At 36.6% G+C, this 27,023-nt stretch overlaps 1 protein-coding gene across 1 annotated transcript; it reads right to left on the reverse strand.

Annotated features, from left to right (window-relative positions):
• Nucleotides 1–645: 645 nt before the first annotated feature.
• Nucleotides 646–26,054, reverse strand: DNM1L (dynamin 1-like; the record flags this gene model as incomplete). Its single annotated transcript, XM_008937613.1, has 18 exons — nucleotides 646–1,181; nucleotides 2,502–2,661; nucleotides 4,392–4,501; nucleotides 5,180–5,347; nucleotides 7,579–7,656; nucleotides 8,861–8,917; nucleotides 10,397–10,489; nucleotides 11,474–11,563; nucleotides 11,669–11,824; nucleotides 13,156–13,276; nucleotides 13,462–13,668; nucleotides 13,951–14,082; nucleotides 14,684–14,804; nucleotides 16,735–16,897; nucleotides 17,671–17,757; nucleotides 18,335–18,406; nucleotides 19,507–19,553; nucleotides 25,907–26,054. Coding segments are annotated over 18 exons (2,067 nt in total), but the record flags the coding sequence as incomplete, so codon positions are not given.
• Between the last annotated feature and the right edge of the window lie 969 nt (nucleotides 26,055–27,023).

Here is a 27,023-nt window from a genome sequence, read left to right on the forward strand (position 1 = left end):
ATAAAAATTAAAATGTTTATCTTTTAAAGGCTAGTGTGATCCATGTTTATCTATATGAATTATAATCAGAAGAAAATAACAATTTTCAACCTGAAAATCCCTAATTTTCAGATTGTCCTCAAAAAAAGAGGAGGGGGAGGGAAAGCTACTTACGGCACAGTAGAATTTCCTCACAGGTAACTGTAATCACTGGTATAAACACTCCAATCCCACAGACTTTCATACTGTCATACATTCAAAAATCTGGAAGACGTTGTGGGGATCCCCTTCTCCCTGGCCAGTTTAATCTGTTTTCAAAAGAAACACTTACTATCCCATAACAGTTTTGACATCCATTTTTATTTTTCAACCCTGCCAGAACAAATTTACTACTGGATGGTCCAGGGGCTTGGTCCCACAGGGGAGAAAGGGGATGGTGTTCTTGTAACTGATTGTATTCCCCAACATTTACACACAAGCTCCAGTGCACACAAGTAACTCTGCACCCACTTTTTAGTAGGCTGTTGCTTTTCAGAAGCTCCAGGCTAATCCTTCCTACATGATACTCCGTTAAATGAAGTTGAATGTTTTGTCTGCAGTTTTAACATTGTTTTTGGGGAAAAAAAAATAAAACCCAAACGGGGACACACATACATAGTAATACAGTAGACATCTCTACTGTGCTATAAAATTGATACCTCCATCTGTCATAGTGCATGCAATATATTCATGAAAGAAAATACTCGGTGCTCTCTTCACAGTATTTAAACTTCTATTGTATAAGCAGCTTTAAACTATGCCACAAGACTACACCATCCGTCTTAACCACAGGCAACCTGTTTAGCAAGTCAGGCACTGGAACTTGAGACTGTCACGGAGACAGTAGACTTGGTCTGCTTTAGTTTGCACCAGAAAGCTGGTAAGGAAACATTTAGAGCTGTTTATTATGTGGATTAAATACTAATTACTTGGCAAAATACAGCATATTTTTCTCTTCGCAAATCAAACCAACTGTCTTTACATGAGCAGATTTACACAGATAAGAGTTCATAAATAAAAATTCTACTCTGTATACCATGCCTAGCAATTTTCAAGTCAACGTAACCTCCAATGCATATAAATAATGTGGCTGGCAGGTACAGTCTTCACCAAAGATGTGTCTCACGGATCTCTGCAATGATCTGACTGGCTCGCTGCAGGGCCTGCACACAAACACAGGAAAGCTGAAGTTATTTCCTTTCTCTCAAGAGAATTCTTGAAGAAGTAACAGCAGCAATCTAGGAAGTGTGATGTTAAAAATCAAAATAAAGCCAGTAATTTTCATTATGAAATGAATGGTAACAACCTGTAACAACATCGATCAGCAACTCTGAAGCCTTCCATCTAGAAGAGATTAAGCAAGTGAAAAATGCCACAAAGCAAAAAGGTAGTGCTAAAACTTAGCGTGTCAATTTCTTTGGAGAGATAGGAAAAAAACTGAAAACTGAACTTCCATTTAGAAGGAAAAAGAGCTCACTCCTATTGTTTTGAGCAGCTTTTACATACTCTGTGTTCCAAATAGCACCTTTGTTTGTCTTAACCTTTTGTATTTATAAATAAATTCTCAAGAAGCGCAGACTCACCACACAAGTTTTACTGCTTTAAACCTTCCTCAAAACAAAAGAGAAACTACCTTTTTTGGTGTCACTTTTAGCATTCTAATGCATTAATTATAGTCTAGCCTACTAAACTTTGCAAATTTAAGAGCTCAGAAAACCAGCTAATGCTAACATTATTTATAGTATCACGCCAGTTTGAGCTACAAATTTGACTGTATGAAGTTTACAGTTTAAAAGACTATTTCCCCTCACTCAAATGTTGAATCATAATAGCAAAGACTAAACTTGCTGCAGGTGGTCTCAGACAAGCGGTACTTCAGGGTGTCCCAGCTCTCAGTCACACACTGACCACCCTGCCCATCAGAGAGAGGCAGGCCTGAGCTGGCAGAGGGTTAACCTCTCCTGTGTGGGTAATTCAACCCAGCACATTTCTGCTGCGGCTGTAGCAGACTGATACACCACACAGCTGAGCCATCAGGAACACAGACATGTCACCAATGCACCATCCTACAGATGTGCACAGGGGTCATCTTGAGTGAGTCCCACCATTCCCACTGTTCATATGAGGTACTGTCTAGATACACCAGGCATTAATCCCCCAAGGAGAACTCCTGAACACTATGAAGTCAAATAAAAGCAAATTATTAAAACCAAATGTATAATTGAAAAGAATGCCAGATTAGATCTGCTTTATAGCTTTCTACCCAAAATAATAGTTTGGCACATCTTCCCAAGCATTCGTGTTCTACGTAATACTTTCTAGTTACATACTGCTTTTAATTCTTCTAGCAGAGGAAGTAATACACTGCCACACTCTTAAAAAGCAGCAAAGAAAAAAGGAAGGTAAAGTCTTCCAAAAAATCTCACATTTATGTGGCTTCAATTTAATTAACTACTCCCATGAGGTCTTGATCTTTTTAATACCTTTAGCATGTCAGCTGCCTCTTTTCTGCGCTGTGCCATGTCCTCGGACTCTGTCAGAAGGTCATCCAATAACAAGGATTTATACAGCTGCCCTACCAGCTCACTCTGGAGAGTGTCTTTCACGTGGTTCACCAGAAAATGCATCACTGCCTTTGGCACACTGAAAGCACAAAGATTTTTTCTTTAGAAAGAGTTATTCAAAACCAAGTCTGCTCTAGATGGAAGAACGCACAGTGTGAGCAAGTGGCCACACACAACCTTGCCCCAAACTACCAGGAATCTACCACTACCACAAATAAAAACTCTGTCAAGTAAATGCAGTATCTTGTACAATTTACAACCTGTTGAATTTCTTCCAAGTAGGATAGCTGCATTTTAAAGAACATGAATATACATAGTGTAAAAAATAAAAATTTTCTCACTAGAAACCAACCCGAGTCTCCACTGTGCCAAGCATGACAAAAATTAAGTACTTCAACCCTAAAACCAGCCTTAACTCACAGCCACGTTATCTCCGATATCAGAGAGCGTAATGTGAGAGCAATTTAAAACTGCAAATGGAGTTTAAATGTGAGATAGGCATTTGTCTGGAATGGAGGCAGGCAGCAAGCAATGAGAATCAAGACCATCAGAAAGACACTACAGCATCTGCAGAGCAACATTTTTCAGCTCTACGTCAGCCTAAAACCACCTGAAACAAACCCCTGTCTTAGCACCAATTTTCATGCTACTGAGCTTCCTGAAAAAAAATAATAATAATAAAAAAAAATTAATCTAGCTGAACCTGATTTCCTTTATGAAATCATACTAATGCAGTACTAAAACCTGGGGATAAATTGAATTAGTGCACCTCAGGTTATTTCAGAGTGACAGCAACTGACAGTACCATGATCAAGAGGTATTTCCTAAAAATATTCCTGAATTAGGTGAGGATGTCCTAATATATCCAATTTACAATGTTTGAAATAGTATTTTTTTCTTCCCTTATTTATGCATATTTACTGCAAGGAATGTGATGGGATTGTTTAGAGTATGCAAAGTAGTACCACCACTAGTACTAATGCTGCAGCAAAATTAAGATAAAGCAATTCCTTGCTATGAAAAACTAAAAATTATATTGAGGAGAATATTAAGTTTACTGGGTAGAAAAAAAAACTTCTATGATCTCACTAATCTGTTCTGAGCTCTCCAAAACGTCCCATAAATATATGTATTTAAAAAGTTAGGTCTTTACACAGAGACTTAAGCAAAGTGAATTTTTACATCAATCTTCATTAAAAGAAAGAAGTATGTCAGTATTTAGGCAAAATTTTAAAGGCATTTCCCACAGCCACACACAGCAGAAACATCACCTTTATACTATTTCCATGCTTATAGCTAAGTACCAGGACACTTAGCCACACTACTTCCTATTGAACCTTTGCATTTGAAGTAAAAGGATGGCAAAGCAAAGTTCTGCCAGGCCTACAAAGCACCTAGAATTTACTCTCTTTGCTGCAAATGACCCATCTGAACTGCAGTATCCTCCAGAAAAGCAAGTGTCTCCTAAATATATGTGGTATTAGTAATCTTTAATACAAGTATTAACGTAATGCATGTATTAATATGTAAAATACGTAATATATATCTTATTAATATAACACACAACTCAATCCATTAGAGAAAACAAGTGCTTCTTCAGGCTCAGTTCTGTGAAGGGTGAAGTTTTACTGCTGCTGCCCCTTCTTAAAAAAAAAAAAGCCAAGAAATAATATTTGCTCTCTGCTTACAAACATAAGAACACCACACTGTAACAAGATTATATAAAGAACACCACACTGTAACAAGATTATGTACATGACTCCTGAGATACCACAACATTTGTATGGATCTCTAATAAGTTTTTTTTACCTGTCCTGAATGTTCTTCCTGACGATAAGGAAGTAAGATTTAATAAGTCGTTCAATCACTTCACAATCTCGTTGCTCACGGGCAGAAAGTTTGCGTGCAACTGGTACAGGCTATGTAAAAAAATAAAAACTTCAGTTTACCAATTCTGCTCATTTGCCTAAGTAAATAGAATTAAAACTGTGGAGTCTAAAATAAACTACCGCCCTTCTAGTCTGATAGTTTGATGTAACCTGTCTTGCAACAGACCTCTAGTTCTTCAGAAATAAAATTAGAGATGTGTCAAAATACAAATCTGTGAAACAAAGGTCAGAGGGCAGCACCACTAGTTTCTTTTTAGAAGCTCACTAAAGGAACTAAGCTCTCCAAACACTTTCAGTTAAAAATAGATGGAGATCCTTTATGTGCGTTTTGTCTTTAACAATTCTTTTCCCCTAACATAAAAATACCAACTTCAGCAAAAAAGAGCAGGAATTTGAGTTGAGACATGAGCTGAGTTTGGTTTCTGTACAAAGAACAGTCTAGACAAGGAGTTCACTTGTGCAGAAATTTATGAAAGGAAGCCAGTTATCCCAAATCACAGGCTGAAACCAGGGAGGGGGAAAGGTGAAGGACTGGGCAAGGAGGAAAGCAGAACAGAATGGCTAGAGCTCCCTGTCCCTCCAGTGGTAGGTATTTACTAAGCAAAGGTAGGTATATTAGTAGCAAAGTTACCAAGATTTGGAATTCAGCTGTTTTCTTTCCTGAGCCTGAACTACAAAAAGAGAGGGTACATATCTTTAATGACTCACCACATCTAGTAAGTTTACAGCATGTCCTTTTTGAGGACTAGCAGGTAGGGCTGCAGCTGGCTTGGATTTTTCCTCTGCTGATACCTCTTCTGCTTTTGAGGATTTCAACATTCCTCTCCAGTTGCCTGTTCCAGGCTCCTGAGACACATCTCCTGATCCAGGAGCAGCCTGCACAAACAGCACAGTGAAGAAACATTGGAGAGTTAGAACCTGGGCATTGCAAAACAGTATCTGATCAAATTACTATTTCTGAGCTATATGTAAGACTCACTAAAAATGAGATTTTCATATGTATATTCCTTTCATTCTTTTCTTCACATTCACCACCTTTGTTCTCCCTTTGCTGCTTACAGCTGACATCAAGTACCAGTAAAATTAAAAGCTTTTGAAACTGTTATTCTTCCTAATAATTATATGAAAACACCTCATGCAGAGAAGCTCCCCAGCATTTTAGGGCTCTACAAATCATTTCTGAAATATGGAATGATCTTCCTAAATCATTTGGTTTCTACCACTTTTACCATACATCCTTGGAGCAATACAACCTACACTGGCAGGATCATTCTTAAAGTATGTTTTGAAGATCACCACAGCTCTTAGAAAATTTGAATTTAAATTCTTTGGTATTTCATTTAAATTCAAATATAAACTGAAGTTTCTTACAATAACAAGATAAAAAATATGCACATTTATGTTTCCAGGTACCCTGGCTATGAATATATTTGTGCTGCCAAACCAATTTATAAAAGGCTTTTTGGTACCATATCAAAACAAAACAAGAATCTCCAGCTTCTGGAAGGAAAAATCAGAGTTTCTAGAAAGTTTCTACAAAGAATGATTCACTGATCTTCTGAGAAAGGACATAACATCCAACACTCAAACATTAGGAATCACTGGACAAAAGAAACAGCAAATGGTAACCCACTACATGTTAAATTACTATTAAAAAACTTGAAACAGTTTTATTTTGATGTGGAATTTTGTAGCTTTTCATAAGCCTAATATCTGCTTTATTTACTACTGTGCTTTAAAATGTTTGAAAAACATTAAAAAGTCATTCAAGGCTCTATACTACTACTACTACTACTGTTTTTCTTTCAGGTACAGGAGGAAATAACATAAATTTATATATTGTGTTTTCAATTAAAACACGACAGGCTGATCTGGAGTGTAAAGAGTGAGACATAAAGCATGGCAAATAGAATACCAACAGTAGCATACTATAAGGAAACACCACTAAACTCCACAGCAGAAATTTTATTAAAATCAGACAACTCTTCAAAGGCACTAAAAAAATACACTATAAGAATTCAAATCAACCTCTGCTAAAAGGAGAGAACCACTGATGAGGAAAGCTCCACTACATTATTTCTGATTGCAAGACAGGTATTTAAAATGGCAAAAATCCGTACCCACTCTCCTTGAGTGTTACTACAAAGCCTGCTCCAGCTCCAAAGCAGTTTCAGAAACAAAGCTACATTCTTTCACAAAAAAGTGTTGAGTGTTATCACCAAACGAAGAACAGGTTTTGTGGGAAACATTGAACGATTTGACAGCTCTCTGCAACTTCTTAAGTCACAACAGTATCCTCACAGTAGCTTTTGATTTTTTTTAATATTTTGCAGCATATCAGAACTTCCAAAACTGATAAAAGTAGTTAGAATTGTACTAGACTAGATTTTGACTTCAATTACTTTGTTCAGGACAGAAACATCAGCTTTGCCCTAGAAGCTGAAGGTGCATATGCAATGAAGCAGAAAGCCTGAGTCCTCTTGGTGCTCTTAATACATGAACTTGTGACTACCCATCTTTTCTACACTCCCAGGGGAAAGCAATTAGGAAAAGCATCTTCACAGCAACAAGCTGTTTTTTTAACATTAGAGACAGCATACCTAAAAATGTAAAAAAACCCTGCAGAACACATTTCATGAATTTAAGTAAACCATGGATTGATGACTACGTGAAACCACAAAAAGGAGGTTCAGTTTAAACAAAGCCTATAAAGACTCCCTGCAGGAATTTTTTAGCTTATCTTCTGTCCTCCTCCTTTAACTGTCAACACATTAAAAACATGCAGTTTAACAACCATGCTCAACACTTGATTACAATAACATTGCACCAAACAATCTATAGACAACAGTTTGAGGCAAATTATGCTGCATACTTGCACCACAATATATGGCAACTGAGAGTTCAAACAGAAAGCAGTGAGTGCCACCTAATGGCACATCTTTACCTGCCACTGCACATACTAAAATCAGTAATGCCAAGTGGCCTACCTTCTGCAGGGCACACTGTGTCAGCGACAGAGCACGGCATACAAACTGCTTTCTGTACAATCTCTGGTGCACCACAACAGAAATGTGCATGCAGTGTTTAGAGGAAAAATCAAGACAGACCTTGCCATCAGCCTCAGCAGAAGCAGCAGTAACAGTCTCCTGGGAAGCAGGTGTCAATACACCTGGAGCTTTAGTAGACTAAGGAAGGTAAAAAATGCAGGAAGGGAGGGGAAAAAAAAATAATTTCAACTGAAGACCACCAATTCTACCTAGCAGATTTCATACACTTTTACCTACTAGCATCTTTAAAAATCCAAAATAGAAAATACTTTGAATTGCAAGCAAAATGGCAATATAAGCAGAAAAAAAAAAACCAACAACAGAAAAAGCATCTCCAAGACATTCAAGACACTTTTGGCTTCTCTGGCCTTCAATTTCATTTCAGCTCCTACACGGATGGTATAAATATGAAGTCAATCAAAAAGCACTGGAAGAAATCTCTACATAGCTACCTTAAACTCCCAATTCATCCATCAGCTGGCTTCTACTGATTAAAGACAGTAAAATATTACATCCATTCTGAGACCTGGTCTCACTTTGTAAGCTAACAACACTTAACAAATCAATTTGTATCAGATATTAATTCCTGTTACAGCCTGTTAAGAGCTTAAACTACATTCTCTATATTTAGATTCTAAATAACTTCACGTAATATTAAATACCTAACTGTCCAAAATTCCAGCTGATTGTCAGACCATCCATTTCTACAGCCAGGCAACGTTTTCCATGACACTTGGTTTTTCCACCCACGGAATGCTTGCCATTGAACTAATCTCCAAAACTGACAAAACTAAGAAAGCTCCAGAGAGAGTAAATAATTGGATTATGATCATCAGCTGAAAACATCACCTCCAATATCTTCTCCCAAAGAAAACAAGAGTGCAATAAAATGCAGTTTTAAGAGTGACTTAAAACCAAACCAAACCCCAACAAACAACAAAACCAACTACCAAGTCACTATGTTGGCACACTGAATATTTTAAATCACTTTATCTTTTCAAATCAGTGTCTCAGCCATAAATTTAAGCATGCAAGTTCTGACTCCATCTTTTAACAACTGCAGGCATTTTAAGCCTTTTTCTCACAAAATTATCAAGTATAATATTAATGTAAATTTATAGGCAAGTCTTCAGAAATCTCAGATTAAAAAACTGTCAAAAACTGCATCTTTGGAAGAAGAAAATTAAATTTCATAAGATAGAAGTGGGATGTTAAGAAAAACTGAATACCTGGAAGCTCCCAAGACTGTTATTACAGTAGCCTATCAAAGTTTTCAACACTTAGACTGGATCAAAGGACAATGCATTAAGCTTCAAATGAATAAAAATCAACAGTTACTTACCTTGTCTCGTGGCACAGCAGAAGGCAATTCCCGGGCTAACCTGTTACGCCTTTGTTCCTTTAAAAACAATCCAGCAAGACTTTAATTATGCATTACTCTGCATCAACACGTGCAAGATTTATATTTTACAGATGACTTAAATTTTAGAGACAAACACTTTTCATCCCATCCAGTGTCATGTAGTCAGTCACACTATGATCCTATGAAAACCTCAATTATTTGGATAAAAATACTCCTATTCCCTGGTCAAAAGTAAATTCTTGGTATAAAAATGTTTGCAAAACTTTCTGCAACACAGTCCATAATCAAAACTAGTGCCTTTAAAAAAACAATCTCAAAGCTACAGTTTGGCTCTGCACAGATACCCTACAGCCCTCATTAAGCTTTAAATCTTCAAAGTTATCAAAAAGGATTTGGATCCTGTGGCCAGCAGGGTTAACTGTGATTAGCCCAAGAGGAAAATGGGAGGCAGAATTCACTTTATAGCAGAACAGAATTTGAAGTGATTAGGAAAAACAAACATGATTTTTCTTGAAATTAAGAATTAATTGCCCACTGTATAAGGATAAGATGTTTTACGTGCTTTGTTTCTTCAAAAATGTCAATGTCCTGTTCAGGAAAATGATGGGAAAGAACTAGTTTAAGTAACAAACAATAAGACAATAATCTCCTATGTTCAGCTTCACAAAGTCCTAAGTTTTGTACTCACAGCAGTTTGCACACACATTGTTTCTGAACTAGACTCAAGAGCAGTCTACCAAGGAAAATTCAATTGCACAGCCAGTCACTACAAAATTTATGTACAGAATAAAGTAGAAAGTTAGAACTAAAGAGCAGAAATAACAAAAACATTAAAAAAAAAAGAACACTACTATGAAAGAATGTGTTGGATAAATAGGGGAACACAAGAATATTACCGAGCTCTTAGCCAGATGGATGAAGTACTGCAACAAAACCAGATTGCAAGAAAAAATTGAGCAGATCAGTTGTAGAACAGTAACAATTATTATCAATTACCAAACGGCTTATGAAAGATTGAGGGAGAAAACTGTTTTAGGGAGATTGAAGCATGGTAACACAGATTCAAGAACAGTGTTGAAAGGAAGCAGAAATTAGAACCTGAAGACAGGAAACAATACTTTTATTATACTTTAATGAATAAAAGGAACATTATAACTATACATACATTTGTCAGAGACAAAATGCAGTTACTTTTGCATTAAAGAGTATTTCGTAACTAAAGTTTCTCCTCCAAAAATTTCATTTAAAAGTCAATACTCAATTAGGTGCCCATCTTATTTTCCAGAGAGAAATACAGGCAGAATTGTTTTCAGTGAAATATCAGCTGCTGATCCTGAGTGTAAAAGGCAATATACATCTAACAAATCAACAGGCCAAAAAAGTATACACTATATTTGTAATACATCCAAAACATAGAACTGTGTTTCAACAGAAGAAATTGAAGGATTTGTTCTTTTACTAATGATTTAGGCTCTGACTTTAGAATAGAGACTTTAATAGAATGTATTCTCTTACCTCTATGTTGTTATTCATTAAGCCACAGGCATCAGCGAAGTCTGGATGTTTGGTATTGATATAAGCTAACTCAATGGCCACTAGATTATGAACCTGCAATGCAATGTCATTCACAGTTCAACAATTCACTGTGTAAACCTAATGCTAGTGAAGAACAAAGACCTACAATGCTAGAAAGCATAGTCTAACTGTCCATAGCAAAAGTCCATTCTTACTGGCCCAAAGAATAAAGTTCTGATCACAAGGCAAAAAGGGAATTCATTCATTCATTGCAATACATTCGGAGCTTCACCTGTTTTGGATGTTGTATCAGTTTGACTTGTTAGCTTCATCAAGCTAACCCCTCTCCAGCAATAAATGAACAAAATTCAGCAATTTAATGAGTGTAAGCTGTATAGTACTGAAGTGATCTGTATAGTCAAGCTTCAGCCAGAAGCCACATACAATATTTGAATGAGTGACAGATGGCTCACTGTGGGGGACACTGAGCATACGGAAAAGTTTTGCTTTTCACGCCAAACATACGCAGAGTTAATAACTTAAACCACTTTGTTTCCTCCCCAATAAGGAGCCCAAAGTAGACTTTTATATTATACCATATTTACTTGGAGCTAGAAATTCAATTTTTAGTTCTTACTAGCTACAGGGCATTACAAACAAAATCAACAATTTGTATTGATTTTATCTCCAAAACACACAGAATGAGTAGCTGAATTTAATCATCATTGCATCCTGAACTCTCCAGTAAAGGTACAGCTTCTGTTACACAGGAGGGAAATATACCTATATCAGAAAGATTGTGAAATGTTAAATCTGTGTTTTAGTAGAATTGTTCTTGGGAAACTGGGGACAATAAGCTGAAGAGGGTTCCCTCCACTCCTTGTTTTTTTATGTATCCGTCTTCTAACACAGAAGGAGTTTCAAACCATGTAGATAGTAAATGCCTAGCTGTTTAACAAAAATAAAGATTCCTTCAATCATTTGGGTTCCTGACATTACAGAGCAAATAGAAGCATCAAGAAAGACTCCAGAAAACACACACTTTTCCCAGCAACATTATAGTATATCGAAAATTACCATTTCATTTGTGACAGGAAGTCTTCTACGCAGAAGACAGGTTACTACTTCAACTATGGCATCGTGCAATTTAGGAAACCTCAACAGTTCCTAAAAATGAAACAAATGTTCTGATGAGACTTCCAGACTTTTTATGGAAATGTGGAGGGCAAAAAGCCCACTAATTACAAACAATTCTAAAATGTGCATTTTTACCTGTGTACTGTAATTACTACAGTGCTGGATAATCCTCTGCATTTCTTCATGAACCAGCTCCACGCAGCGCAGGCTAGGTTCCTCTAAACGTTTGATTTGCCTTTTGACCAGCAATTCAAATGAAACTTCAGGAACAAACAAGGCAGGACGAGGACCCTAGTTCAAAAGGAGGGAAAAAGCAGCTAAATTGTCTATTAAAACAATATGCATTTCTAAGAAATAGTATCTGATAAAGCTCAGAATAAATCAGGTCATAGTGCTTGCACCCAAAAGAACACTCAGAACAGGTCTTAAAAGGGAAGTATTTTAGAAGAACATTTAAATATAAAAGCTATAAAGTTATTACCTTTAAGACAAACCCTGTGTTAAATGACAATTAACCAGCACTCCAGGCTTATAACTATGAACAATTCTTTTCACATTTGTGGAGCCAAGTTTAAATTAAATTCAATATAAAGGCAATGACATTCTCTGCCTAACTCCTGAAAGAAAAGCTACCATTATTTGACAATCCTGGGCGTACAATTCTTACTGCAAGGTAGATGGGTTTTCTGGTTAAGTGTAATCATAACACAGTGTCACTGATTTACAGTGTTTGGAATAATTTCATTTATTATCATACAGAACAATGTTTAGTTATATAAAAAACTTTTTTACCTGAAATATCCTTTTTTAAAAAAAATTAAAAGTGCTTTAGAAACATGAAGAAGTGATCAGTTACATAAATCCAAGACATCTCTCTTGTTACTAAGAGCTGCTTTACATTTTGCATGTAAGGAAGGATAAAAGCATACACACAGATGTGTTCCAAGCTTGCATATGTATTGTCCATGGAGCAGCAGGGCTATCCACGCCCCACAGAGCGCAGTACAAAAGCAGACTTGTGTCTGACATTCAGAGTCAAGCTCCAAGAAGCAAACATTCTAAGTATGGTAAAATTTAGAAGTAAACTTAATCTGTTAATTCTCAGTGACACCAACTCCCCTATACACAAGAAACCAAATTTATCATGTAAACACTGAAGCATTAAAGAGCTGTGTCCCTTTATATGGAATTAAAATATCTGAACGTGTCCTAGCCCATATCTCTCAGGCAGAGTATTCGTAAATAACAGAAGTGCTTAATGCAAAATGCATGCAGAGACAGTCTTCTATCACCACTTCCATAATATTGCATAATATCATGTAACACATAATAGCTTCAGCACAGGGTTGACAAAGCTGGGCCTGAGTCTTATTTCAGCCTGTAAATAACAGTAAGGAGATGCAGGCATTTTCTTTAAAAGCATTCTATATAGGATAACAGCTGCAAATTTGAATATCGTCATTTCTCCACTTAAAATACAAAACAGTAGGACTCAGCCTCTTCATACTAACTCATTCAGCTGAGATCATTAATTCACAGGACTGAAAGAGCACAAATTTCTTGAAATAGATTCAAATTCAATATGTAGCAACAAAAACTTAGAAATACAGAATAACACTCACAGTAGCATTTCTAATGGCAGTGAGAATATCAATTGTGTTAAGGCCACCCAGTGGGTCAACAGATTCTAAAGTTCTTCCAAAGGTCTCATGAAAAATGTAACAGATTCTGGCTCCACCGCATCTGAAAGAATAAAGCAACAACTGAAGCTGCATAGAAGAAAAAAGATATTATTTTTATACTTATTTGGATTCAAACATTTTGGATTATGTTACGCTCTAGTGTAGTACTATTGCCAGTGCAAGCTAGCAGCAGCCAAAGGGTCAGCCAAACTGTTTAATGTTGGAGAAAAACCATTTAGTACTTACAGCTCTGAAGTCTCTATGTATTTTGCTGTTCCTTCAATAGTGTTACAATATTCTGTAGCAAATTTGGTAATAAGCTGCAATAAAGTGGCACTTTTGTCCTCCACAGGTTCCCCATAGCTGTTTAGTAGAGACTGGTACTGAGCAGCTAAAACATTGATTCTGGTTTTCAGTTCTGGCAAACAATCTCTGATATGATGCATCAGTAGTCTAAAAATGGAAAATAGTCCCACATTAGAATGGAGGAAAAGTTTCAGCTTTATCATCTCCATCAAAAAAAGAGAGAGAAAATAATCAAAGGAAAACATTTGCTCAAGAAAAATTAAAGTAAATTCAGAAGCTGAATTTGCAATCTGTTTTTCTTAATATACGACTCTAAAGAACCAAAATACAAAGAAAAAAACAAATGTTTACATGTAATTATAATACCCCAACTTATGTCTTAGAAATAACTTTAAAAGCACACATTTTATTTTATATAGTATGTAATACCTGTTCAGTGTTCTAGCAAGATACTTGGTTCCATTTCGATTGGCTAGGGAAGGATACTTCTTCTGAAGAAAACCATACTCATCACGAATGGAATCTGCTACACTCTTCTTATTGTTAATGTCCAGCTGACTCCTGAAGCGAAAGGAGGCACAGTGCAAACAGCTCACACCTTGGCTGTCCTCAAAGGCTCATCCAACACCTGGCTTCTGCTCTACACACAGCCTCCTTCAACTCAGCTTCCTTAGGCAATAAAGGGCTTTATTGTTCCATGCACCACAGACAAAAACACAGTATGGGTAGCAGCTATACAGAGACTATGCAATGCTTTTATCAAAACCACATGAGATTTGAGCTAGCTAAAGCAAAAAAATAAAGTGAACAGTACTGTAACCATATACAGTTAGCACTAGACCAGATATGTACTGGACCAGTGCTAGTGTGAACAGCTGATCAGAAACAGCTCTCAAGCTAAAAACAAAGAGTGGAAAGAAGGAGTGATACTACAGTTCTTTTACAAGTGTCCCTACTCTTTTCTAAAATTGCAGTTCATTGAGTGGAAGAACAACAGAAGGCTTTGGAAAAGTGAGCAAAAAGCTTCTCACTTGCTTATTCAGAAGTAAATTTCAACATCAAGTCACTTTTTTCTTAAAACCACATTCATGGGTAAAAAAGCCAAAAGCATTACTTCATATTAACACAGTTTGAAAAATAGCATCAATGTGCCCAGACAAACCTGTTCACTACCCCAATGATGCCAAGCTTGACTGGAATCACTCTTCCCATGAGCACATCCATAGCATCAGTGCCAGCATCCATGAGGTCCAGCTTTGTGATAACAGCAAGGGTTCTTCGACCTACCAGAAGGAAAACTTGCTCACAGGGATGTCTTAACTTGATCAGGGTAGCTAAAACTCATTCAAAAAGTTCCTCAGAAAGCCATGAAGTTTTACTGCAAAGCAGCAAAGACTAGTGCAAGAACATGTGTTACTATTCTATCTGAAGCCCCTTAATAACAGGAGTATAAAAGTATTTGGCAGGTACTGCTCCCAGTGAAGAATTAGTTGAAAAAAAAAAAAAAGGTTTAGGCACCATGCAGTTTGAAGTTACAGTTGTTACAGATTACAACAAATGTTTTTGCACACTACATGAGGTTAGAGGAGTTACTAAGCACTTTTGGAGAAGACGAAGGCAGGCAGGGGACTCACCAGCATGAGTGGACTGATTATATCTCTAGTATATACATGGGACCAGACATAATGGCAATCTGTTCAGAACTATATTTGAAATACCAGTACCCACTGAAGAAGTTGCTAAAGGAGGCGACAGGCCCACTTCCAGCACAGTCAATCAAATACAAAGCTGAAAGCCCCAAAAGACTGCATAGCTTGAAATCCACCCACTGAATACACTTTAGGAGATTTAATTTTGCTAATGAAATATTTTTAGGTAATATGTGGCTGAATGTTTTTCAAATGAAAATTTAAGCTTCATATTGTACACTGTAGAGAAAAAAGTGACCTAAATTAATAGGTAAATATTGCACGTCTAAAGAGGTAGGCTGACATGCACAGGATTTGCCTGGGACATCAGCATTTCCCTGGCTCTTGGGTCTGAAAAAAACATGGCAAGAACTTTCTTTAAAATACAACAGAGTTTTTGAGTCTAAAAATAAACCAGAATCTCAATAAAATCAGTAGGTTCTTGGACCCTGAAACTTTCAGATGAATGCAAGAAGAGAGTCTACCTACTTTAAGTACTTCAAGTTCTCATTACATACTATTATTGCCACAGAGCCTGTAACATAAGCTGCCACTCCAGACCTTTAAGGCTTAGAATTTTGAGAAGTGATCCAAAAGTCACAGTTGATAATTTCTACAGGGGCAAGTTAAAAGGAAAGAGTCTGCTGCCTTGAACCAGGGTAATGTGACTGAGAAGACTGCCAGAAGAGGTTCACCCTTGAGGTTACATGGCTGTGGAACACAAAGGCTTAGGCAGACAGGCCAAACCGTACCCAGAGTTTGAAAACAGTAACACTTGATGGGAGGAAAAGTTTGAGGGTAAAGCATACCAACGCTATATTTTAGCCTTATTTCAGCATACTTATTTTCCAAGTATACTCTTCCATATTCTTTCAAATTGCACAGTGTCATTTACTAGTCAATGGTACCAACAGTACTTTCCATAAACAAGAAGCAGTTACCCAGTAGCTTGAGATCTGTTTCAAAGTCATTAGGTAAATATAAAATGATAATCCTCTTCTTAGATTAAATCAAATCAGTCAGTTCTGAAACATAAATGCAGGGCACCAAAATGGATACTGACAGTATAAAAATTTTATACTTACTAAAAGTCACTAAACTAACAGATAGTCAATTACTAGCTGCAGAATGGCATATTTCCTCTCCTAAAATAAACAACAGTGGACAACAAAGCATGAAGTCATCCTAACAGACCACTGTGAACTACTAAAAATCTCAACCCCCTCAACATTCTGTAGTGCCATTTTGCAGCTGTGGAAACAGAAGTGGCTCCTGTGACTGCTGAAACAGTTATTTGGCCTGTTGTAAGCCAGAAATCTATTGGATAGTAACTCATCATGGCATCCTCTAAGTTGCAGAGACTGCAGCAGGAAGGCTTTAAACAAATATAATAATTGTATTTTCTAGGAAATGCAGTGACATTTGTTCTTCCTACTACTTTTTGCCCAAATGACTTCAGTTTTATTTCAGGACTTTATTTTTGAAAGAAGTTAAATTACAGGATTCAGTTTTTCTTGCCGCTTACCATCAGGATCCACCTCCCGTGCAATTTTAAGTGCTTCTGAAGTGGCCATGTCTGTGTTAGCCGCTGTGACTGCCAGAATAATTGAATTTGGGTTGCTGATGAATTGAAGGATGAGCTCTCTTATTTGAAGCTCAATGTCCTTAGGCTGATCGCCAACAGGCACCTAGAACAAAAAATGACATAGCACTGTTCAGAAAACACTCATTGAAATTTCAAGCTCTATACCATGGTAGAAGATAAAAGTTCTCAAGCCCCTTCCTTCCTCCTTCATAAGCAGGGGGGGGAAAAAAAGGAAGATCTTGAAAGGTATAAAAATAAAAACCACTCTTACAGAAATAATAAATTCAAATTATTTTATACTGCTATCAAGAAGACTTGCTATCCAGGAACCACGTGCACAACTGGCAGAGTGGGGTGTGTATGTGTGCATAGGCAGAGAAACCAGTCATCTTGTCATTTTTATGCCAAAAAAAATTACTCAGGATAAAAGTTAAACAGGATCTGAACACTTCTTCTAGGGTATCCTCACTTCTTATGACTTCTTACACAAATTACGCATAGTAGCTTCCAGAGAAGCAATGGGGGAAACCTTTTCAATCTTGTCAAATACCCACAGATCTCCAGGTACAGCTTTGAAATAAGCATTACCTCTTCTATGAAAAATACCACACAGCCCATAAAACACTTCCAATCCCTCAGCTGTATATATAAAGAGGAAGAACTTAAGCAAATCTACTTCTTGCAACAGTAAAGAGCACCAGAAACCCAAATCTTATACCAGAAGATGGTGACATCTCACATTTATATAATCAACTGCTTAACTTGAGGAGAGCTGTTTTATCTAACAATACAGAATAGTGCCAAAGAGTGAACATACACTCCTTGCTTCAAAACACTGTTCAGAGTGAGTCAGAAGAGAAGTGTTCTGCAGCTTACCTTTGTCATTCCAGGTAAATCCACAAGAGTCAGATTCACAACATTAGATGAAAAAATCTTAAGATGAATAGGTTCTGGACTGATCCCCTGGAAATATATTAATAATAACATTTAAGCATTGTACAGGTTTATTTAAATGCAGCCTTTAGAAAGCCAAAAGCTGCCATTTCATACTAGAAAAAAATTCTGCCATCATATGCATTACAACTACGTGACAAGGAAAAAAATCCAGCCACATTTGTCAAACCAATTCCTTTGCAAGCAGTCCTGCTTTCCCCCTCAATATAATGCACAAATATAATACATAAAAATCCGGTTTATATTTAAGTGATTGTATACCCATGCAAGAACAGACTACTCAATTTTATAATTACACATAAAGCCATGTAAATGGAAAAATGGAAGCAAGTTGAACTCAAATTTTATTTTTTGCACTACTATTATGGAAGCTTTGAAGTAAAGCAACAGCAATTCTCTGCATTTCCTTGTAGCTGAAGTCACTTATCTCACAGACACAGTGAAAAAACTCAAGACAGCAAGCAGCCTTACTGTGTTCTTCATTCAAACAGTTCAGTGCTTGTCACTTCTAGCTGCCAAAACTTTAGAAAAGTTTAAGCAGCAAAAGAGTCTATAGCAAGACAAAGATGGACAGCACAACATTTACCTTATTATTTCCTGAAATCCTCTCTGTTTCATTTTCTATTTCCTGACGAATTTCATCAAAATCTGTATAGATCTGAAGTATGGAAGAAAAAAACTCTTTAGAAATCAAAGACAGCATCCACTTTCCTAATTGTGTAATAATGCTCTCTTCTCCATGAGACAGTGAAAACCTCTGTAACTAAGTACACAGAGGGTGACAAAAAAAATTACTACTGGCCCTTAAGCTATTAGCAGTCATCAGTGCTAAAAATGACAGAAATTGGAATCTTAGTATTTAATCTGTTGATTAATATTGTGAGATGGCAATCATTAGCATGTATTACCCCACTCACGTCAGATAAATTGTAAAAGTCTTCACCTAAAGAGAATTTCAAACACTTAACTCCATTTCTAATCTAATAGCAATCCTTTGAAGTTAATAAAACATGTAGCCTGATCCTTCTCTCATCTCAAAAAGGTCAAACAACAAGGACAGACTTCCATTCCCACTCTTGTCAAAACTATTCTCCTACCACCAATCCAAAATAAGTCAGCACAGAGCTACCCTTGCACAGGTTCCCCCTGCACTCCTCTCAACATTTCCTTCAATTTCTAGCACTGCCTAGACAGTGAGGAAATCAGTTTAAAGTAACAAACACTTAAATAATTCATCTCCCAATAAAAAGATTACTTTCTTCAAGAAAAAAATTGAGCTTTAACTCTTTTACTAGAGTCCCAGGTCATCTAAGTTTCTGCTTCTCCTCCTGATGTGCATTAGACTCTTCCTTCCTTTTCATAGCTTTCTAATAAATCTCTGAAGTAGCCAATTCCTCAGTAGAATGACATGACTTATGACTATACATTTCCTTGTCTTTGCAATTCCCATCCTAATTTTGCCAATGCACAAATAAAAAAAAAAAAATCTACAAAATGCCACAAAAAAGGTTAAGAAAAATAACTCAACAGAATCAATGATCCACACAACAGACCACCATTCATAAACTTTCTGTCTTAAGTTTAAAAATGTTTTCAGAAGTTTTGTACTCATATAAAGCAAAACAGAAAATCCTAAGTACTCTGGCATACAGTATAGCAGACAGGAAAGTCAAGGGAAGAGACACAAAATTAAGTGTGTATATATATATATGATAGTGTATTTATGACAGTACTACTCCATCACCAGAGTAAACATACCTTATTTTTGGTGTGAAGAAATTTACCCCACTCTTCAGCATCTATCTCTGAAAATAAATAATCAATACATGAGGAAGAGGAATCAGATGTTGCAATGGCTTTTTTTCAAAGAGCCCGTTTGTTGAAAACTACAAATCTATTTTTTTTTCCTTTTTCAATCACAAAAAGAAAACCTAGTCTGATTTCTACTGTTAGAGATGTTAAATAGCCCAGGCAAAAAAAAAAAAAAAAAAAAAGATTCTGCTTATTTAATCACTGCATTTGCATTAGAATCTAGTTTGTCTCTCTTACACAAGGTCCACTTTCCTAATTGTGACTGAGCCAATCAACTATCCTACCATTTTTCAGAAATCATCTAGTCTATTAAATATCAGCTTATTTATAAGAAAACAAAAGAATTTGCAGCAATAGCTTAAAAGACCTGAAAAAAATACCAGCTTTTAGCATTTTTCTTTTACCATGCAAGCGAGATCAAATTACAGCTGAAAAAAAAAAAAATTATAAAAACCTGTAGAACCAAAACCAAGCAAACTGAAAATAGGCAAGAAATTTGCATAACAATGAAGTCTTAGGAGAACATGTCTCTTCCCAAATCTGTCAAGGACCAACTATCTTAACTCTTGTCAGTCACCACTGGTGTCTGGAATTACTTGGGGGCTATTCAAGAGCAGCCCCAGAAACAGCAACGGAGGTTTTCTCAGTCCCTGCTTTGTCATGCAGGCAGCACTCTGAGTCGCACTGCAAGATGCCCACTCTTCCACAACGAAGTTCCAAGTATTAGTGATAAGGTCCCTTGCAAATTTTTAGGGTGCAGTCATTTCCCCCTCTGCTCTCCAATACAGCAATCTGCTCTAGAAGAATAGGCTACAAGAATCTGGCCATTTGGCAAGCACTCTGTTGATCTACATCCAAGTCCTCTTTCAAAACGTTTTTTCCATTCAAGTTGAATTTCAAGAAACTGATCAACAGAAATTTTTTTTTTAAAAAGGATTTGGGAATTGAAAGTGCAGGTAATTCTATGAAGCAACAATACAGGAGAAAAACAAAAAAATCACTTCAGAAAAGTAAGAATCAACCAGATCACAAGACTCAGCAAAATAATAATTCAACACAGTAGCCAAAGTGTAAAAGTGGAATCAACAATAAAGTGGCATGAAATGTATGTGGTTTAGTGAATACAGGCATGCACTTTATGTGTGGGGAGAAAAAGCAAGTGGATAAAGGCAACCTTTAGAAAGGTGTCGTGGATTTTTCCATGTAGCAGGGTCTGCAGTTAAAGAGAAACAGCATTGAACGGTGTTTAAATTTTTTAATCATATTTAATATAGCATTTTATTAACTTTCAGTAGCAGACTGTATTACAAAGACCACAAATGCATGCAGACAGATGTGGATGCTATTCTACTATTGATGGGAATGTGTAACATATTAACAGTATGCACAGAAATAAGATCTTAACTGAACACTGATAAGCTATGTATATTAATCAGATATTCTATACCACAGTTTACTTGACGATGACTATTACTGCTGTTCATCTAACTCCAACAGGTCACAATTTTATCATCTGAGCACAGCAAACAGCACCATTAGGTTCCTCAAAGCTGAACTTCTTTGACAAAATATATTTCTCATCATTTACTTGTGGCAAGAATGAGAGAGTACAGCAGGGAGAGAAAGGAAACATTTGTAATGTCACTGAAAGTGATATTACTGTATGGGAAAGAAATCTGAGGGTTTGCATCAATCTTTCTAATGCTCAATTCAAAACCCAGTTATGGCAGTTTGGAGAGATTTAAGAAGAGACAACATTAGCTATCACTCTTCTCAACGTTTAATTTTCTCAAAATATTTATGGAAATCCCACTACAAAAAAAAAAAACTTTTTATTGAAGAGCTGATGAATTTACAGCTCTACTTTTTATGTGATACCAGTACAGCACCAGAGAAATGCAAGAATCAAAACATTTTTGGCACGTGCCTCTTTAACACAAAATGCCAGTAGCACAGCAACAATCCACTCATTGGGTTGGGAAGCATAGGACCTCTGGGGAGTTATTTTATTGTCTTACTTGGGTGAGTACATCAAAAGTTTATCATCAATGGAAATACACTGATTTAGACAGACTGCATCCATTAAGGAAAAAAAAAGTAAAAATTACTTTCATCCTTACTGTTCTGCAGGCACACAAGCTATGACAAAACTATTGTTGGAAGGCAACTTTTATTTGCTTGGTAAATAGGCAAAATTACATTCCAGTCTCCAGAGCAAGTGCAAAATGAAAGGGCTCATTAATTCCAGGTTATTAAACAGGTTTAGTTTATTTACAGTTCAGAGGAAATAAAGCAAAATGCATGTTCAGGAAGAAACTACAGTATCTTCAAGATTGTATTGCTCACCCGCTCCTAAAAACTTAATCTAAGAAAGCAAAACCAGGCATGAAGCCAGTAAGAAAGAGACAGCAATATACTGCCACCATTACATTTGAAATAGATGTACCAAGCATTCTCCTCTGATGTCCCTCCTAGGACACACTGTTTTAGTCTTAAATTACTACTCGCATAGGAATTTGCAGCTAGGTACTAGGCTTAGTTCTATGTAGAAAGAAATCTTTTGTTTCAGTGTAATCTATTGACTTTTAAAAATACATATAAAAAATGGATTCTGGTCGGAGGCGTCGCATTGTAACTTGTTAACATCTACAGATCAAAGGAGACTGAAAGTTTGTTAAGCGTTAACAAGACACAAGTTTTCTTTGCTGTAGATATACACAACAAGAGAAAACACTGAAGCCATGTTAAATGGCTTAGTCTTAACCTCAGCCTTGGTGCACATAAAAAAAAGAGGAAGAAAAAAAAGTTGAGGAATAAATGCAGCCTCCTGAGGTGTACAGAAAATCTCGTCTGGTCAAAGTATAAGCTTTCAGAAGTTTCATTTTGTAGAGTGGTGAAAGTCTTGCCCCACTCTTGTGAGGAAGTCTGTACAGACAGCCCTATTAACATTTGAGAAAAATTTCCCAATAACTATAATTTAATGCAAAGGAGTTTTTAGGAAAGGGAAAATTATTAAAACAACAGCTACTAAGAACAAACAGATCATGTCCTTCAAAAAAGCATTTCCTGACTAAAGCACCAGTCTGTTTGCTTTTCTGGCTTTTCACATCTTGGAGTGAGACCTGAAAATTTTAATTAGTATACTGGAAAAGTAGATGTAACTACAGTATTCTTCTCAGGACTACCCTCCATCAAATTGTTACATGTTGCCTCCTACACTGCAATGGTCCTTTAAGAAGCCTAAATACATTACACTGCTAACTGGCTTAGTTATTAGTGTAACTCTTTGCCCTCCCTAAAGCAGTAATGTTCTTCATACACAATGGCAGCACAAAGCTGTTCAGCGTCCTAAAAGGCTACCACCATAGAGCATTTCTTAGAGCACAGCAATGAGAACATTCCTAATTCAAAAAAAAAAACCATCATCAGCAAAGCACGAAGAATTCTACTCATTTTCCTAGCTTTCTAGTTCCCACACCCCTCCAGCTCTTGGACCCAGCAGACTACCTTCAATCTGAACTCCTTCCCACTCTCCATCACCTCATCCATTCCTAGGGCTGCCCAATTAAAAAGAAAAAAAAACCAACTTGTGAAAAAAAGATGCACATATTCCAATCCTTTCTATAAGTTGCACCATTTTTTCCATCCTTGACACTAACTAGATGGCCAGTTCTTTTGAGTGAAAGCTCTTGTGCTTCTAGAAAGCTAAGTGCAATGCAGCAGTCCATGCTGTTCAGGAACTAGGGGTAAGGGATTCATGTTCGAAGTAGAGAGCAAAAAGCTGACAAAACAGTGTTGATTTAGCAAGCAACAGATCTGCATTAATTATTCCTGTGCTCCCTATCAATTCTCTTTTTTCCAGAATTTGAACAATGTTCAGCTTCCTATCTTGGGGAAAAGAAAAAGAACCTCTAAACATTTACTAATTGGCTATTCATACGTTTCCTCCTCGTTTCCATTTCCTAAAAAAACGATAAGCTACCAAAACAGGTCTGAGCTATCCAACCATTTTAATGATTCATGAGATCAGGCCCAGTTCTCTCATAAATGCCTCTTCTCTTGCAACTTGATATGGGAACACTATGGTGTGGTATCACCACATCCAACACACTATGTGTTGAATCACTGAGGCTACCAACGAACAGCAAAAGCATAACGAGAACACTTCCTTCACACCAAACCACACATCTCTGTAGAACGTATGTATCAGTATGAAATATGTTATGAAAACACAGCACTTCTTCACATTTAAAGAAAAAAATCATCTCTGTGCTATTTTCTGACTATATTTACTGCAGTGACCACCATACAAGGTTATCACATAGTTCATGGCTATCACATAGTTCATCACTGACTGAGGAACAGCAGAGATGATCTTTAATGTCATATGTTAGAAAACCAACAGTTAGCTCATACATCTGGCTGCAACTCTTTCTCAACAATCTTTGGCAATGTGCTCCCAAGAATGAAATTAAAAAAGCAAACAAACAAAAAACTCAAGAAAAATTAAACAAAACCAAACAAAAACAAACAAAAAAAAAAAAACACAAACAAAAAACCCCAAACCACACACCCCAACATAACAAACCCCCGAACACCCAAAACCCCTGAAGTGATATGTACTGATATTCTTTGACAGTTCACATGCATCAGAAGATGTCTCTCCAGTAACTTAGTTTTGACAATGTTTTTTTCTTTCATAGTCATAAAGACAAGGCAGTTGTCTATGCTTAAACAAATACTAGAGCAATCCAGAGTGCTTTGTGTTAGAAACAGGGAAGCTTTCTGGATGTAAACACTCAGAAGTGAGTTTTTAAGCCTACAAGAAACACAGACTAGCACTATTCTTAAATGCATGTATTTAAATGTAATACTAGTACATATCTAGAGAACACATTAGGACAGATAAAGGTGACAAATCACAAAAGAGAAATCACAGGGCAAAAAGGCAACTGCACAAAAGTATCTGTGCATACAGAGAGTTTGTTACCAGCCACCAGCCGAGACTGATACTCTCTTGGTCCAATATTCAATTTGTAAAGAAGAAACCCCTTGATCTGGAGAAAAATCTTTTCTGCAAGGCTATGGATAGATTTCCTCCTGGGAAATCCCAAACACCTATTCAACCCTACCTCAACGTCCACCTCGTAACAAACAAAAATATGAGGTGTAATAGTACAGTGACTTATTACAATGTCAGACAGCATAGCCAGGGTAAGAGGTTGCCATTTTATTTTCTTTCCAAGCTACTTGACCCCATCTTCTCAGATGCAACACCACCATCTGGTACATATGCTAAACTAGATCAGTGACAAAAGCATTTAGACCAAATCTCAGAGGGAGGAGAGAGGCATTTCAAATGCAACTGCTAAGGCATAAAGGTTTGTCTGTTCCCACCAAACAAGCCAGCATTTCTCTCAAAGGAACATCAAGAACATATTATAACTTTTATATCTTACATATTGATTTTTTGCCCCTAGAGATTTAAATGGGACTTATAAATATTAATTTAGTCCAACATCCTTACGCAATTACATCACTAACTGGTTTTAAATTTAAAATATGAATCCCAGACTAAATGCAAACTACAGCAGAAAGGTTCTGCCTTGACTCAGGATACTCTAATTAAAAAACTGTCTTTTACACCTCTAACGTTGCAGAAGAACTAAAGAACAAAATCATATTTTATCCTACAACTCAGAATCAAAGCATTCTGAAGAGTACTAGAACCTATACACTGCACAATACAAGTAACATAAAACCACATTTAATGAGATCAAATGTGCAATTTCTAAAAGGCTGCCCAGAGGCTGAATTCTCTACCCTTGGACAAAAAGCAAAGCCCTGCACAACCTGGTCCTGAGGTCATGAGTTGGTCCTTTTTTTGAGGAAGGGCTTGGGACTAGAGAGCTCCCGAGATCATTTCTAACCTGAATTGTCCTCCAGTCTCTCACAACCAAGCCCACCCTGGATTGCCCATTAAAAGTTCTTAGTTGTTATGAACCCTACCTTCTCTACACTCTAGACAATCATTACAACTGAAAAGCTTTCTTTGGCCTGTTTTTCTCAAAAACATTTCCCAAGGGAAAAAACAGGAAAGCGTAAAACATTGAAGATATTTTGACTATCCAAAAGATTTTGACTATCCAAAAGCTTTTGACTTCATGCCATTTGTTAAATGGACAGAACAGCTGTGACAACAGCTGTGTTTTCTTCCAAGTAAATTTCAAAAAGCACACTCAAGTTTTAAGATTACAACAACTGATTTTTTCAGTCAAATGAACAAGAAAGATAGAAAGTCTCTTCCTCTTTTACTAGGCAAAACACAGTCTTGGATCATACTCACCATTTTCATCTCCAGCTGTCTTCCGACCATCCTCTGGGGAAACATGCACCAGCTGCAGAATAAGGGGTCTCCGGGTGACAACTCCAGTACCTCGTGGGAGCAGATCCCTCCCCACAAGACTTTCCAACACAGAACTCTTTCCACTGCTCTGAAAATTGGAATACAGCTACATGATTTTCTTAAACATCAAAATGCTGTAATATTTTAGTTTTAACTTGCTTTCATCACTCCTGCAAACAGTGCTCTATCCTGTCCTCTGCTATCCAGTGCCCAAAGGAGCATGTGATAGACTTGCTGCATCTAAAATAGTGGTATCCCACTGCATAGGCACCAAAGGACAAGTCTGTCTAAACCTACTTAGGATACTTAAAATCTGTGTAGATAATTGCATTTTCTATCTCTCAAGGAGAAATTGCCTTTTTTCTGAAACCTATTACATATTTAATATCCTATTTATCATTTTCTACCCCAAACATTAATCTCTCCAGAAACTTCTTTGGAAAAGAGAAAACAAATTGTTTATAATGCTCAGAAGGAAATTCTATGTCTTCTACTATGTCATTTTTTAACATCTTGCAGTAGCACTTCACTGTGTATACTACAGAATTTAACCTCCTGTTAGTATTAACACATGCTGACCATGTTAATACAAACAGGAGGATTATACAAAAGCCACGTACACTTGAGCACATTAAACTACCACAATCTTATGCTCCTTTTGGTTTGGCTTTTTTCTTCTCTTTATTTTTTATAATAGACCAGCTTCATTAGCACAGACATTGTTTTATATTCTAAATATACAAACAAGCATTGTTTTATGCTGTCTCTCTCTGTGTATATAACAAGTACTACAACTGAACTGACTGCAAACATCTGTCTATAGCTTAACAAGCTATAAGAAGTTACAAATTCACTTTCAGAGTCTACATTTAAAATGTTCTCCTGTAGCACTTGTTTAAAATGCAGAATTAGGCTACATGGTACAATAAGCAACTGTGAATATATGGGTTTCAGGAGTTATTCAAGAATACTACCATGTTAAAACTAACAACAAACAACAGACCCATACATGTTAGCATAACTTGAAAGTCTGACCAATAAGATAGTGTTCTTAATA

The sequence above is a fragment of the Merops nubicus genome, unplaced genomic scaffold (genome assembly GCF_000691845.1).
Source record: "Merops nubicus isolate BGI_N331 unplaced genomic scaffold, ASM69184v1 scaffold19440, whole genome shotgun sequence".
NCBI lineage: Eukaryota > Metazoa > Chordata > Aves > Coraciiformes > Meropidae > Merops > Merops nubicus.